A 14,357-nucleotide genomic window follows, 5' to 3' on the forward strand; every position below is an offset into this window, starting at 1 on the left:
CACACAGCTTGGCCTCGTTTGACCGTAATATTAGCCGCATGAGAGTCGCAAGCAACAGAATCTTTCAATTGATGCAAATAAAAGCATGGCCTTCGAGATTCAAATTGCAAAGATGGCGTCTATGACGTAACTGCTCGCGAAAGCAAGGCCTTCGAGATTGGCATTTCCTATTGACAAAAGCATTGCCTTTGAGATTTGTATTGCACAAACATGGCGTGTATGACGTAACTGCTTGCGAAAGCAAGGCCTTCGAGATTGGCATTCACTTCTGCCATTGCGTTGGCGTAGACTCATCATCATCGTTATTTGTTGCTCGTCATCATCGTTATTTGTCGGTTGGAGCTCGCATGGTCGTGCGTGCGGTTCGCGGTCGGACTCGCCGTGCCGGTTGTGATTGCGTGTGCTTAGTTCTTTCATGCCTACAGCTGTTGGTGTTAAAAAAGTCACATACGTTGATTCTGTGGATGAGGCCGTCCTAAGCTCCGCGTTTCTATCCATCGACTAGATCGCGGCTGAGCGCGCCAATTTTCGTGCTGCTCGTAAGAATTGAAATAAAATTCATACCACTAAATATTTTGCAGTTTTTCCTGTTTTTCGTCTCTTACGTTTCCCGTCTCTTATATTTATTTCCTACGGTCCCTTCAAAAACGTACCAGCGGGGTTCTACTGTATATTGAATATGTTCAAAAGGAAACTTACATCGTCATGCACATTTTCGACGTAAAAAGCAACGTCGTGCCGAAGCTCGGCGAGGTGCTGTTGGTCAGCCTGGGCAACCGCTTGGCCATTTGCCACTGCGGCGTTGATCTGCTGTCGCAGGTGCAGGAAGTTACAGCACAGCACATGCACGCGTCGTGCCCGTCGCCTTCTGTAGTCGAGGTTGACATTAGGATGCGGCACTGCATGTAAATTTTGCACATCTCAGTCTATCATCTTGAGGCCACAGAAACTGGCAAATTTAAGCTCATGATATTATCGACAGGTACTGCAGATTAGGCAAGTTGGTGCAACATAATCTGATTTTGAAAAAGTGCAGCTCAGTTTGAGCCTGAAGAAAAGTGAAAATAGCAAAGAAGGAAACGAGAGGCAATTGGACGACCGCTAAACTTCCAACATCTCTTTATTCCACAACCCTATGGCACATTACATGCCTCTTTTATAGCCCACGTGACACCGTGTACATGACCAAAAACACAACCAAACGTGTGGGGCTTTCATTTTGGGCTGGAGTCGTAATCAGTTGACACATGAGATTATTGCAGCGAATTGCATGCGAAATGTGTCAGGTTGTGCGTCAGTATGCCTTCTGTAGCTTTATCTGGGAAAAAAAGCTCAACTTTTGTGGACGGACATCGTTTTGCCATCGTTTTGCAGCAGATTTGAACGAGTCGTGGCAAGATGCCCTTACAAAAAAAAAAAAAAAAAAAAAAGAACATACACTCCATACAGTTTCCTACACTCGCATGGGATGCTATATCTCTGCGGAACGGTGCACTTGCGAAGCTTTGCTAAAACTATCAAATACAACCTGTAATGTCGCTAAGTCGCCAGAAACCAAGAGACCTAGCGGTCTTTGGCATCTTTCAACAACAAAGGCACCGCTTGAGTGCTTTACACCACACCCCACGACCCACGCCATTCACGCTGGGCGAAAAATGAGACAAACTGTAGAAAAAGGCCCATAGACAGTTCGCTAGCAAACGCAATCCAATCCAAAGCTTGTACTTCCCATTAATCCCATGGTGGATGAACAATCACAGCGCCAGATTCCTCTCTAGTTTTGTAGATAGACACTCTGTAGTTATTCTCAATGCCTGTGGTGGTTCTGCGCTTAAGATATTATGCTTACAAACAAGGCAAGCAGTGTCTAGCCTTGCGTGCCTAAGTGCAAAAGTGCACTCAGGCACACAGGAACATGAAATAACACTACCACAAATGAGAGGAGATGTTCTGGTTATATTAAAAGTTGAAAAAGAAACTTACATCTTCGTGGGGAGTCTCCACGTACAAAGCCACATCGTGCCTTAACTCGGCGAGGTGGTCTCGAGTGGCTTGAGGGACGGGCGCGCCGTTTCGCACCATGGTATTTATCTGGTGCCGAACAGCCAGGAAGTCCAGGCAGAGGTGATGGACTCTGCGCGCTCGTCTCCTCCGATAGACGAGATTGACGTTGGGGTGTGGGTCTGCATGTAAATTTTGCACATCTCAGTCTAGCATCTTGAGGCCACAGAAGCTGGCAAATTCAAGCTCATGGCATTATTGACAAGTACTGCAGATTGGGCAAGTTGGTGCATCATAATGTGATTTTCACAGAGCGCAGCTGAGTTTGAGCCTGAAGGAAAGCGAGAATAGCAAACAAGAAAATGAGAGCCAACAGGATGAGCGCTAAACATCCAACTTCTTTATTCCATAACACTATACAGTAGAACCCCGCTGTTACGTTCCTCACTGCTGCGTTTTCCCGGCTGTTACGTCTTTTTCCGCCAGTCCCGGCATAGCTCCCATAGGATACAATGTATTGGGAACCCCGCTGTTACGTCGTAACTGTCGGACCATTCCCGTATGATACGTCGCGAAGTGTGCCCGGAGCCGACCGAGTGACTACCAAAGAGAGCGGCCATGGTGCATTTTCACGCAGCTTGGCCTCGTTTGACCGTAATATTAGCCGCATGAGAGGCGCAAGCAACAGAATCTTTCAATTGATGCAAACAAAAGCATGGCCTTCGAGATTTAAATTGCAAAGATGGCGTCTATGACGTAACTGCTCGCGAAAGCAAGGCCTTCGAGATTGGCATTTACTATTGACAAAAGCATAGCCTCTGAGATTTGCATTGCACAAACATGGCGTGTATGACGTAATAGCGTGCGAAAGCAAGGCCTTCGAGATTGGCATTCACTTCTGCCATCGCGTTGGCGTAGACTCATCATCATCGTTATTTGTCGGAGAACGGGAGGAGTTCGAGCTGGTTGGAGCTCGCATGGTCGTGCGTGCGGTTCACGGTCGGACTCGCCGCGCCGGTCGTGATTGCGTGTGCTTAGTTCTTTCATGCCTACAGCTGTTGGTGTTAAAAAAATCACATACGTTGATTACATTTCTGTGGATAAGGCCGTCCTAAGCTCCGCATTTCTATCCATCGACTAGATCGCGGCTGAGCGCGCCAATTTTCGTGCTGCTCGTAAGAATTGAAATAAAATTCTGTACCACTAAATATTTTGCCGTTTTTCCTGTTTTTCGGCTCTTACGTTTCCCATCTCTTACGTTTATTTCCTACGGTCCCTTCAAAAACGTATCAGCGGGGTTCTACTGTAGCACATTACATGGCTAGTTTATGGCACACATGACGCTGCGCAGCTGACCGAAAAAAAAAAAATTAAACGTGTGGCATTGTCATTTTGGGCTGCATTCGTAATCAGTTGACATGCGAGATTATTGTAGGGAATTCTATTGTGAAAGTGTCAGGTTGTGTGTCAGTATGCCTTCTGTAGCTTCATCTGGAAAAAAAAAAAAACTATTTTCTTGGGCGAAAACCAGCGTTCAGTGAAATGCTCATGCATGCTTGTAAATTGTAAAATTTACAACCATGCACTAACACTTCACTTCAATTGATGTTGCTTCATCACATGTGCTGCACCACACGTTTAATTGTATTTTTTCGTCATGTGCGCGGTGTCAAGTGTGCTGTAAGCGAGCGATATAATGTGCTATAGGGTTATGAAATAAAGGCAAGTTGGAAGCGTATAGCGCTCATCCTGTTGCCTGTCATTCCCTTCTTTGCTATTGACCCTTTCTTTCAGGCTTAAACTGAGCTGGGCTATACCAAAACCACATGACATTATACAGAGATTAGGGCGATACATTGAGCTCTAGTGCAGGGTAAGGACGTTAAATGGTGAACTATGTTATATTCTCACTAAGGCCACGTGGCACAGAACGATATTACAAAGAAGTGTGCCTTCGGTTCAGTATGTGATGCGGATGTTAGTTTATAGGGCCTTGCAACACTTTCCCAAGTAGTCATCAAATGACCTCACAATCGGAGCTTATTGCCTCACAAAACAACTTCGGCAAAAATGTCTCCAATCAATCAAGTTCCAGTGGAGTTACAAGGTTTTTGTCATGTGCTCTAAGCACTTTCTCTCTACTTTCTGCCCAGCGAGCGTGGAAAGCTACACTGCGGAAGGGAATGGGTGGTGTAATGATAAGGGGCAAGTCCGTAGGTTAGCACGCGTCACCACCTTAAGCGATTTCATTGCTCGTTTTCCCTGCACGCTCTCGCGGTGGCTCACTTGCCCACGATGAGGTATGTCGAGTCATGCCTCGCCCACCGCGTTAACTATGCAGCTCATGATGTTCAAATCAGCCAATGGCCGTGTATTTTGTGTGTGACGCAGTTGGTTTTCGGTATATGGCATCATTCGTCAAGAGAAGAGCCAGAAATTTCTAGCGGACTTTTAAATTTAATTGTGAATTCTCTGCCGCGTGCTGCACTGTAATGTTTATCTCAAATGCTTGAAGGAGCTTCGACAACTGATCGGCAGCATTTTCTGACTAAGGCAAAAATGTGTTGCAGGGCCCCTTAAGGGGTAAGAGAAGCTGCAGTAGATATCTCAAAGCAGGCTACTTATAGCTGTTGAACTTGACTACAGTATTATGCTATTTTTTTTTCTAATAGGACAAAAAATGGCTGTGAGGAAAGCTGCAGCTTAGCACCACTAAAAGACCCATCTGTGAAGGTAACATGTTTTAGCAACGAATGGCCTTGAACTCATACCAATAAGCAAACACAAAAGGCTTATTTCCCACCCTCCTTTTTGTAACAGTGATATTTGTAACACTTCAGTAATAGTGATTCCCATCTTCCCCTTTGTAACATTTCCCATCCTCACTTTTGTAACAGTGATTACATATTCTCACTATAGTGAATGACACTGCGTGTTTGAGGCCCGTGCACTTAGATTTAGGTGCAGGTTAAAAAACCTCAGGTGGTTGAAATTTCTGGAGCCCTCCACTACGGCGTCTCTCATAATTATATCGTGGTTTTGGGATGTTAAACCCCAGATATTGTTATTATTATTATTATTATTAGAGACATTGCCTTGTCTCTGACAAATCTTGCAATTGCCAAACAATATAAACGTAACAATATAAAGGCAGTTAGAGAAAAACATGGAGTGGAGTGGAGAGCTACACAACCGGAAGCTTGTTCATAGCCTGAATATTTTAGTTCGGCTAATGTACAAGCTAGGGTTGCAAGGCAATGAATGTTTCGCTCGTGGCAAAAATATTGTGTACGGCTGTGTGCTGCCTTTATCCAGTAACTAGTTACTGACACTAATTTTGAATATTACCTGTGCAGTGAAACGAGTCATTTTAAAGGGTCATGGACTACCCCTTCGGGCTTGGCGAAAAACCACACCTCACGGAAAGCAGACACTCTTGTGAACAGCTCAGCCTAATCCTGCAGTCGTGCATGGCGAGGAAAGTTCACAAGTGGAACGTGCAGTTGCCATTTTCTTAGGCTCGCCCTCTCCATACTAAGACATGTATAGAAAGAGCATGTATGGAGAGAGCTTTCCATAGTGAAAGCTGCTGACATTTTCTGGCTGACAAGACCCCTCCCTGTCGCACAAAATGTGTCCCCAGATGAAGCACGAGGCAGGCTCTGAGTGAAGTGGAGAGTCAGCATTGGAATAAACATAAATATGACTGTCAAAAGTGAGTCAGGGAATAGTGGCAGTTAAAAGTTGAAGGGGGGGGGGGTTCACTTGTATTGCTTGTATTTACTTACCTTAACTAATTAGCGCAAAGAAGGAACGCAGACAGGATGCAGCGCTTTGTTTTCTTCATACTGCCCGTTTTCCTTTTTTCTTGCCAATTAGTTGTGTCCAAAGTCAATTCACACCCAATAGCCCAACTCGCATCTCTATAATACTAGCATCACTTGTAGAAACGCTTGGATTCAATGCAGATGGAAGCCATATGATACTGCTCAGCAGCCTAAATGAGAAAGAGCTGTTGAGTGTACAGTGCATGTAGAAAAAAAGCATTAAGCAATTGGAACATTCTGTATCTGCTGGGATAATGCATTTATTTGTACACTAACTTATGCCTCCGTTTGTAGTGGGCGCGTTGCCTATAAATGTACCGGGCTTGTAATCAGCCAAGCCATTTTAAGAATACTGCTTTATTATTAATTCCGAGGCTCTGACTTCCTAATGTTTGAAGTTTGAAAAACAGGACGTAGAAGAAAACGTGCTCTATTTTCGGAAAAAGACGAAATTCTATTCCCATTCCATTTCGTGCAAAAGGCGCTCAATTCCATTCTCATTCTATTCCTCCAAGCGTTGTCCCCATTCCATTCCGGGGTCGTGAAAATGTGGAATGATTCCGGAGTCATTCCAATTCTGGTGGGGCAACTCCGCAACACTGGTGGGAAGCATTGAAGCACACACTCTTTGCGCTATTAGCATTGCCTGATGACTAGGTGTTATTTTCCTCTTCTGCCACGCTATATTACATATGTTAATGCGATTCCTTGCTTGACATGACGCCCGTATAGAGTGTTTTTGTGAAGGAGTTACAAGCACCAGCGTGGCGCTCTGGTGGAAGACCCGACCGCCACGCAGAGGGCGCGGGTTAATATCCCATCCGATCCTAGAAATTTGTTTATCATTTAATTTTTTCTTATATCACGCGATAGCGGTCACGGACACCGGCGGCGGAGGACAACTATGGTGCCAAAGTCAGCTATTGTGATCTCATAACAGCTTTTGCTGCAACAAACTTCAGCACCGACAATGCCCTCTCCACTTTGGCCTGCGTGACAGGCGTGCGAAAGTCCGCTTACGTTAATATAAACATCTCTGGTTGCCACTGTTTTCCTTTTTCGCACAATTTCAACATATCTTTGCTTTAGAATTCTTCCCTGAGGTATGCGCTAATACTGTACCCAGAGATATGCATAACTGCTCACGTTGCATGAGCTCAGTTGTTCCAGATTGCGAAGTTTTCTCGTGAACCGAAAAATGATTGAAAAAATTTCAGTTTCACTCCGGAACGAAATAATAGATAAAGTTTCCATTACGTTTGCGTTCCGGTCAAAAATATCGATTTTTTTTTCGTTTTCATTTCGTTCCGACACCCTGCGCAGGAGCAAAATTAAATCGAGAGAAATGTGTGTTCGACCAGTCCACAGTGAAGTTCCTTGGTCATGTGCTCACACGAGAAGGACTGCGAATTGATGAAGAAAAAGTGAATGCCATTGACAGGATCGGTGAGCCAAAGAACAAAGTGGAGCTGTTGAGGTTGCTGGGAATGCTACAATACTTGCCAAAGTTTGTTCCAAATCTGGCTGAAAAAAACCACAACCTTAATTAAGGAAACTTGTCAAACAAGACGTCGACTGGCTGTGGACGGAGGAACAGAGCACTGCTCTGCAAGAAAACAAAGAAGATCTAAAAAAGGTCCAACAATAGCCTACTACGACGTCAGTGAAGACTTGACAGTATCGGTTGACGCAAGTGCGGCAGCGCTAGGTGCGGTGCTCCTACAAAAGGGAAAAGCAGTGGCGTATGCCTCAGCAGCACTGACTGCAGCACAACACAAATATCCGCAGGTAGAGAAAGAGGCACTGGCCATAAGGTATCGATGTAAAAAGTTCCATCAGTACATATATGGAAGACCCCTAATTGTGGAGACTGACCACAAACCACTGGAAACAATCAGCTAAAAGCCACTGGGAAAAGCCCCACCACGTCTACAAAGGCTGCTGCTTGATGCGCAGCACTACGCACCAAAGATTGTCTACAAAAAAGGCAAGGAGTTGGTTACTGCAGACCTCTTAAGCAGAGACTGTGAACCTGTAGAAACTGCACAGTCGGAAGTGTGCACTATTGTCCCGATGGCGCAAACAACCATGGACGAGCTAAAAAGAGACCTACAAGAAGATCCACAATTACAAGAAGTAATCGAAGCAACCCGTAATGGATGGCCGAAAAAAAACAAGCGGGTTGTCTGAAGCAATGAAGCTATTCTGGCCATTCCGCAATGAACTTGCCATCTACGATGACATCCTCTTCAAGGGCAACTGCATAATCACCCCCAAAGCCTTGAGGAAACGGCTACTCCAACAGATACACGAGGGACAGCTTGGAATAGAAAGTTGCATCAAGAGAGTCAAAAAAACAGTCTACTGGCCTGGAATGCCAAAGCAAATCAAGGGGTTAATTTTGTTGAATGCTGCGCAATATGCCAAGCAAGCCAGAAGAAGCCACAGAAGGAACCAATGCTACTCAAACAGGTACCAGGTCTTCAGTGCAGGGCCGTACCCAGGAATTTTTTTCGGGGGGGGGTTTGCGTGTAGAACGGCTGCCATTTTTTAAGATTTATACTGGCTTATTTTTGTGAATAAATCAAGTACATCGCTTACTTGTAATAATTCGATGGTACTTTTCAATTATTTGTACCCAAATAAAGAAATTGGTATGTCAACCTCAAATTCTGGTTAAAGCAAGAAATAAGTTTGGACAATAGCACCACCAAAGCCGGGGACACCGCGACCAACGGCTCCTGATGAAGTAACACAATGTAACCACGGTACAAAAACGGTATGTATGTGTTACAAGCTGCCACTCTAGCGTCGCCAGCGCGAAGTCGGCGACGGGAATGGCAGCAGGTTAGGTCGTTCCATACGTAAGCAGAGACAGTGAAGAGATCAGAGACGTGTGTGGGGAAAAACAAAACTCTAGTGATATTGCAGCACGAGGAATCTAGTACAACACTTAATACCAACTAACAAAATACATATAAAATCAATAAATCAGCTTACAAGAGAGAAGTATTACAAACTACACAAAACTAACCAACAATAAAACTACAGATGAGAAAGTCCGAAGGTATAAGCAGGTGAAGGGATACCTGTGATGACCGGCAGCTTCGAGTCCACGACGATCGGATGCAAGAAGTCAGAGAGAGTTCTGGCACAACTGCGATGTCGGCGGTGTTGCAGCGCTGGTGTTTCCGGTAGGCTAGTGCTTGAAGCCGATCTCGGGCAGGTTGAACTTACTCGAGATTCAAGTACCGATGCCTACGTTACAGACGTTAATTTCGCGTCACAACTAGACGAATGGCTAAGTTTAGGTGGCCAGCCGATACGGAGCCACAACCACTTAAGGGGAGACGCGGGTCTTGGAACGGTCAAAAATGGTCAAAAAATCGATTTTTCGCAAAGCTTATTTTCGAGGCGTTTGTACTTCTGAGCACCTACTCTCAAATTGCTAACGCTAAATTCGGTCGAGAAACGCGATAAAATCGGCTTTCAAAGCACCCCGGCAGCACTAAAATGTCCCCAAAAGGACGAAATTTGTTCGAACTTCCCGCGCGCGCCATGAGCGTTGCAGCGGGCCGAGCGCCGCCACCTTGGGCTAGATTTGAAGCTGTTTTCTTTGTGCACATTTTGCGCCATCTCAAAATGGCGTCGCTCAATGCAGAACGGCCGCCGTCGCGGGTTTTCTGAAGGTCGTTTCCAGGCCACTGATTGGCTCTCACGCGGCGCGCTTTTCAAGCGCGCCTTTCCGAGTCTCCCATTGGCTGGCGCGACCGACACGTCATTTTTTTTTTCTTTGTGTTTGGTTCTCCGCCGTGGCTGTCCGTTTGTGTGCGCCTGCTTTTGCGATCGTGCGTGTTTCTCGACGGACCGTGTCTCTACTTTGTGCCGGTAGTTTTTCCACGCGATCGAGATGCCTGGAGACTCTCGTCTGAAACCATCGACGCAACGAGCTTTGGAAGCCGTAAAAAACGGGCTTGGAACAAGAAGGCGCCGGCTACAAGTGCACCGTCGGCAGCGGAGTTGGAGTCGCGGCCGGACCCTTTGGACCTGCCGGGAACTTCAACTGACGACACCGTGGGACCAAGTTCGACTAGCGAAACACTTCGGGTTGATGCCGCGTACTACTCAACGGCGGAGCAGGCGCAGCGAGTTGAGAGATCGGCGCAAACGAAGACCGTTCTGTCTGGAAAGTCGGCTACCCAGCGCAAGTTCGACCTTCTTGGAGTAAGCGCGGAGTGCCAGACCGGTGACGCCGGGACCGATTTTTTGCTCGTCGATATGAAAGTTTTGAATAACTTTTTTGCACAAGCGAAGTGCGACAAATGCGACGCAAAAAGTCTCAGCGTGAGGAAGGCAACGGACAAGGAGTACGGCCTTGCGGTAAAGCTTATTTTTTCTTGCAGCAGTTGTGATTTCGAGAAGAAGCAATTTTCTTCTCCGAGAGTGAGCGGAACTGCCACCATCACTCCCTTCGAAGTCAACATGAGGGCCATGAAGGGGATACAGATGATAGGCAAAGGTGTTGCTGCCCTTTCGGACTTTTGTGCGTGTATGAACCTTTCGCACCGAGGCTTGCACCACAAGACGTTTCAGGGACACCTAAAAAGTTTAGTGAAAGCCTGCGAAAACACAGCGACTGAAAGTGAAGCTGCTAGTGTGGCAGTAATAAAAGAGCTGTATACAGACTTCCTGAACCCCATAGGGAACATCGATGTTGTGTTCGACGGCTCATGGATGACGCGAGGTCGGAGCTCACACATAGGTGTGGGCTGCATCATTGAGCTCTACACTGGCCTTGTAATTGACCATGTTGTTTACTCAAACTTTTGTCTCGGCTGTGCCCTGGGACCACAGCCTAGAAAAAGACTCTCTGCGTTTACGCAAGGCAAATGCAACTCATCTGAAGAGCACCAACACAAAAAAGACTCTTGCAAGGAGACACAAAACGGGTGCAACTGAAGATTACAGTCCTGGACTACTTTGAAGGTATTCTCTCAAGCATAGCAACCTATTACCCAGGGTAACATGCTGCCTAACATCTAGAAGGTTCTTCCTAAAGACTGAAAAGACATGAGCAGCCAGTCGCTTGAGCCTCATACCCCATGGCTTTTCCAGAACCCCCCAGCCGCTTGTCATGGTGGGGTTTTGATCATGCTTTGCACATTGGAAAATTTTTTTAGATATGATTCCTTGGGTGGAACAAGACACTTTCTGTTTTGTTTTGAAGGGAAACAGATGGGGAACATGTGAATAAAATTTATGGTTAAAGGTTCCTTTTAGAAATTTATACAGTGCGTGTCAATCTTCAAACGCGATTTTCTCAGCTTCACATTTTTTGCCAACTTGACCAGCCTTACGGATCTTTTCATTATGTTTTTGTAAGGTAATTTTGATAAATTTTATACCGTTGAATTCGTAAGAAATAGGACTGTGGAGCTATGCTATTTTTTTGTGGCTAAGATGAACATATGAAATTTTGTGAACAATAATGCGAGCTAATTGCATTTCAAGATTACACAATGTCAATACAATTGAAAGTTCTTATATGATGATATATCTCAGTGACAATATAAATAGCATAGCTCCACATGGCAGGTCTTTGGCTACAGCTGCATCTTAAACAGAACCTAAAAATACTGAGGGAAAGTGTCTTAATGACCTGTAAGAAATTACCTAATTAGATTTCACTTATGCTCTCACAATTTGATAACTAATTGAAGTACATGAAAACTAATTATATTTTTGAAAACAGGAGGAAGAAATACATATACACACCCAATTTCATTACAATATCTCCAATAATAAAACTTTTCGTTTCGAGACCAGTGTCTCCCCTTAAGGGATACTTCTTGATCTCCTTCTACACCATGTTGGTCAGCAACTAGACTGCTTAGCAAGGCGAAATCCTGCGCTTAAATCGACCTCCGTGTCCCCTCATTCTCGTCCTGGGGGAAAAGAGACCTCTACATGGGTCCAATCATGCACGTTTCATTGTTAGAAACTCCACCCTAAAAATATATTGACCGCGTCCCTTTTTAATTAGGAGAGGGTCCTCAACTGAGCGAGAGTGACAACCTGTTGGGGTTCTCTCATACGGCTTGTCCACAAGCAGTTTTGCCCGTGGGAATGGTCAGTTTCCTTGGTTTCAGCCGGTGCGTCTTGCAGTCTACAGCTGGTTCGGGGTGCATCGCGGCCTTTGACGACCCTGCCGACGCCGCCGTAGGTACAAAGGATCAAACATCGGCGACTAACGTTTGAAGAAGAACACCCCATTCAGTACTTCCCTGCACTAAAGACCAGTCTTTTCATGAGCGAACGGTTCCACCGGTCAGCGGGGGAGTGCGGCGCCCGTTAATTTGCCGTTACGCCGGGTCGCAAAAATGGCAGTCCGTGACAGTATGTATGCAAGCAAACAAACAAGTCGCCCGACATTCCGATCTTCTTGTTACCGTTCGCACATTCTGCTTGCTGGATAGTTTCCTCGTAATTGCGAAAGAATAGAAGGGTTGAAGCTTGGGCTAGCTGGGTTTAGCTTTTAATCGACTCTTGAAACATAGAGGGAAGTTTAAACGAGGAAGTTTTTCCTTCTCGGCAACTTGCAAAATTCTGTGAGGACTTGTTCTGGGGTCACTTGAAGTTCTCGATGGATGCTGAGCAGTGCTAGTCCGGTCAATCTGTCGTTGTTCATATGATTTCGAAGGTAGCTCTTCAGCCTTCTCAGTGTGGAAAAAGTCCGTTCCGGGGTCGACGTCGACACGGGTAAAGTCGCCAGGATAGAAAGTAGGCTGTGGATGTTCGGAAAAAAGTCGCGGTTGCACATCTCTAAGGCCTGTAAAGCACAAGCTGGGCGATTCTTTTCTTCGATCTGGCAGCATTTGTTCACCCACAGTGTGAACTCTGCTTCGATGACATTAGCGGAAGGAATGTCGCCAAGGTAAAACTGCACTGCATCATCAATATCAGAAAGGCTAGCCGATGCGCAGAATTTCGGCAGCAGCATGTTAAGGCCAACCACGACCTTCTTATGGGCATCGAACCGGTCTCTTAATTGATTTTCGAAGTCAGCCAGCAAAGGCAAATACACATTCCTCCGGTAGTACTCTTCGGGAGTAGCAGAAGGTACGTTGCTTCTTTGCATCTGCCTTCCAGTGATGCGTGGTAGGGCCATCTCAACATTTGTGATCTTCAGCAAAGAGAGCGACTTCAGAAAAATCTTATTAAATTCCGTTTCCGCACTAGCCCTTTTTGTGGAAAGAACGTCTATAACATTCTTTACGTGATCGCACGCTTGAGCCAAGTCACAGTCAATTTTTTGAAGAAACTTGCAAAGTGGCAGTGTCAAAGAGAAGAGGTCGCTACAGATCTGAAGCGAAACGACAAACTCGGGCTTCGTAATGGCATTGAGCAGTTGAGAAGCTTTTGATGAAGTATCAGATGACGCGGCCTCTTCTTCCAAATATTCGAGGAATTGTACAATAGGCACGTACAGTTCAAGGAAACGCTGAAGTGCATCGTGACTCTCTACCCACCTTGTTTGGCAAAAGGAGAGAACTGATTTTCTTTTTTCTTGTGTTAAATCTTCTACTTTGTCTCGCAGTTGGTTCGTCCTCTGTGGCGAAGCTCTCACAAACGTACAGGTTGAGGATACAGTTCCCAAACAGTTGCGGATGCTGGGGAGTTTGCATGCGTGAAGCAGAGCAAGGTTCAACGAGTGGGCGCTACAATGCACGTACAACGCTTTGGGCGCTGTTTGACGAATGAAGGCTTGAACACCGTTAAGGTGGCCGCTCATTGATGCCGCGCCGTCGTATCCTTGCCCGCAAAGTAGGTTCAGGTCAAAGCCATGACCTCTAAGGCTGTTCAGGATTGTGCTCGCCAGCGCCTTGCCAGTGAGATCGTACACGGGAACGAAATCTACAAAATCTTCTTTAAGTATGGGCACTCCCGACGTGTCGTGTCCAACGTACCTTACACATAGGGAAATGTGGGCGGTGCGAGATATATCAGTGGCCTCGTCAGCTAGAACTGAAAAACACGAACCTGAGTTGACGTTTTCAACTATCTTTCTTTGTATGATTTTACCACAGAGGGTGATCAACTCATTTTGAATTTTTGGGCTCGTGTACAGCGCATTCGCCGGAGATGTTTCCATGTGAGCTCTCAAGGCGGCATCTCCACATTTTGCTCTCATCCTAAGCAGTGCGCGGAAATTTCCATCATTTTTCAATGGCAGCACTTCAGACATATTTATCGGACCAGAGTCGTCTGTGCCGCGAAGCGGTACTTCTTGCCTGCCACAGAAAAGGATTGTTTCTATTATTGGCAGCAAGTTCTTGCGGTTTTCTTCCGCCTGCTTTTAAGACCGTGGTCAAGTTGTGTTAAGATGTCATGCTGTGAGCGGGACCGGACTGCTAAAAAGTTCTCCGATAGCGTTGTTGACATGGCGTGATAACTGCTGGATGCGTGGCTCTTAAAGGCGTCCATGGCTTTCTTGTATTTGGTGAACTCCTCAGTTACAAACCGCACAAG

At 45.8% G+C, this 14,357-nt stretch overlaps 1 protein-coding gene across 3 annotated transcripts in view; it reads right to left on the minus strand.

Moving 5' to 3' along the window:
- Positions 1 to 14,357, minus strand: part of LOC119396179 (uncharacterized) — an 89,852-nt gene that overhangs the window by 60,074 nt on the left and 15,421 nt on the right. For all 3 annotated transcript variants that reach the window (XM_049416983.1, XM_049416982.1, XM_037663272.2), the window contains exons 4-5: positions 1,984 to 2,183; positions 700 to 899 (exon numbers count right to left, since the gene is read on the minus strand). In XM_049416983.1, coding sequence (XP_049272940.1) covers positions 700 to 899; positions 1,984 to 2,183 — 400 coding nt within the window. The remainder of the gene's footprint in view (positions 1 to 699; positions 900 to 1,983; positions 2,184 to 14,357) is intronic.

This window comes from Rhipicephalus sanguineus, chromosome 6, assembly GCF_013339695.2.
Source record: "Rhipicephalus sanguineus isolate Rsan-2018 chromosome 6, BIME_Rsan_1.4, whole genome shotgun sequence".
NCBI classification, from domain to species: domain Eukaryota; kingdom Metazoa; phylum Arthropoda; class Arachnida; order Ixodida; family Ixodidae; genus Rhipicephalus; species Rhipicephalus sanguineus.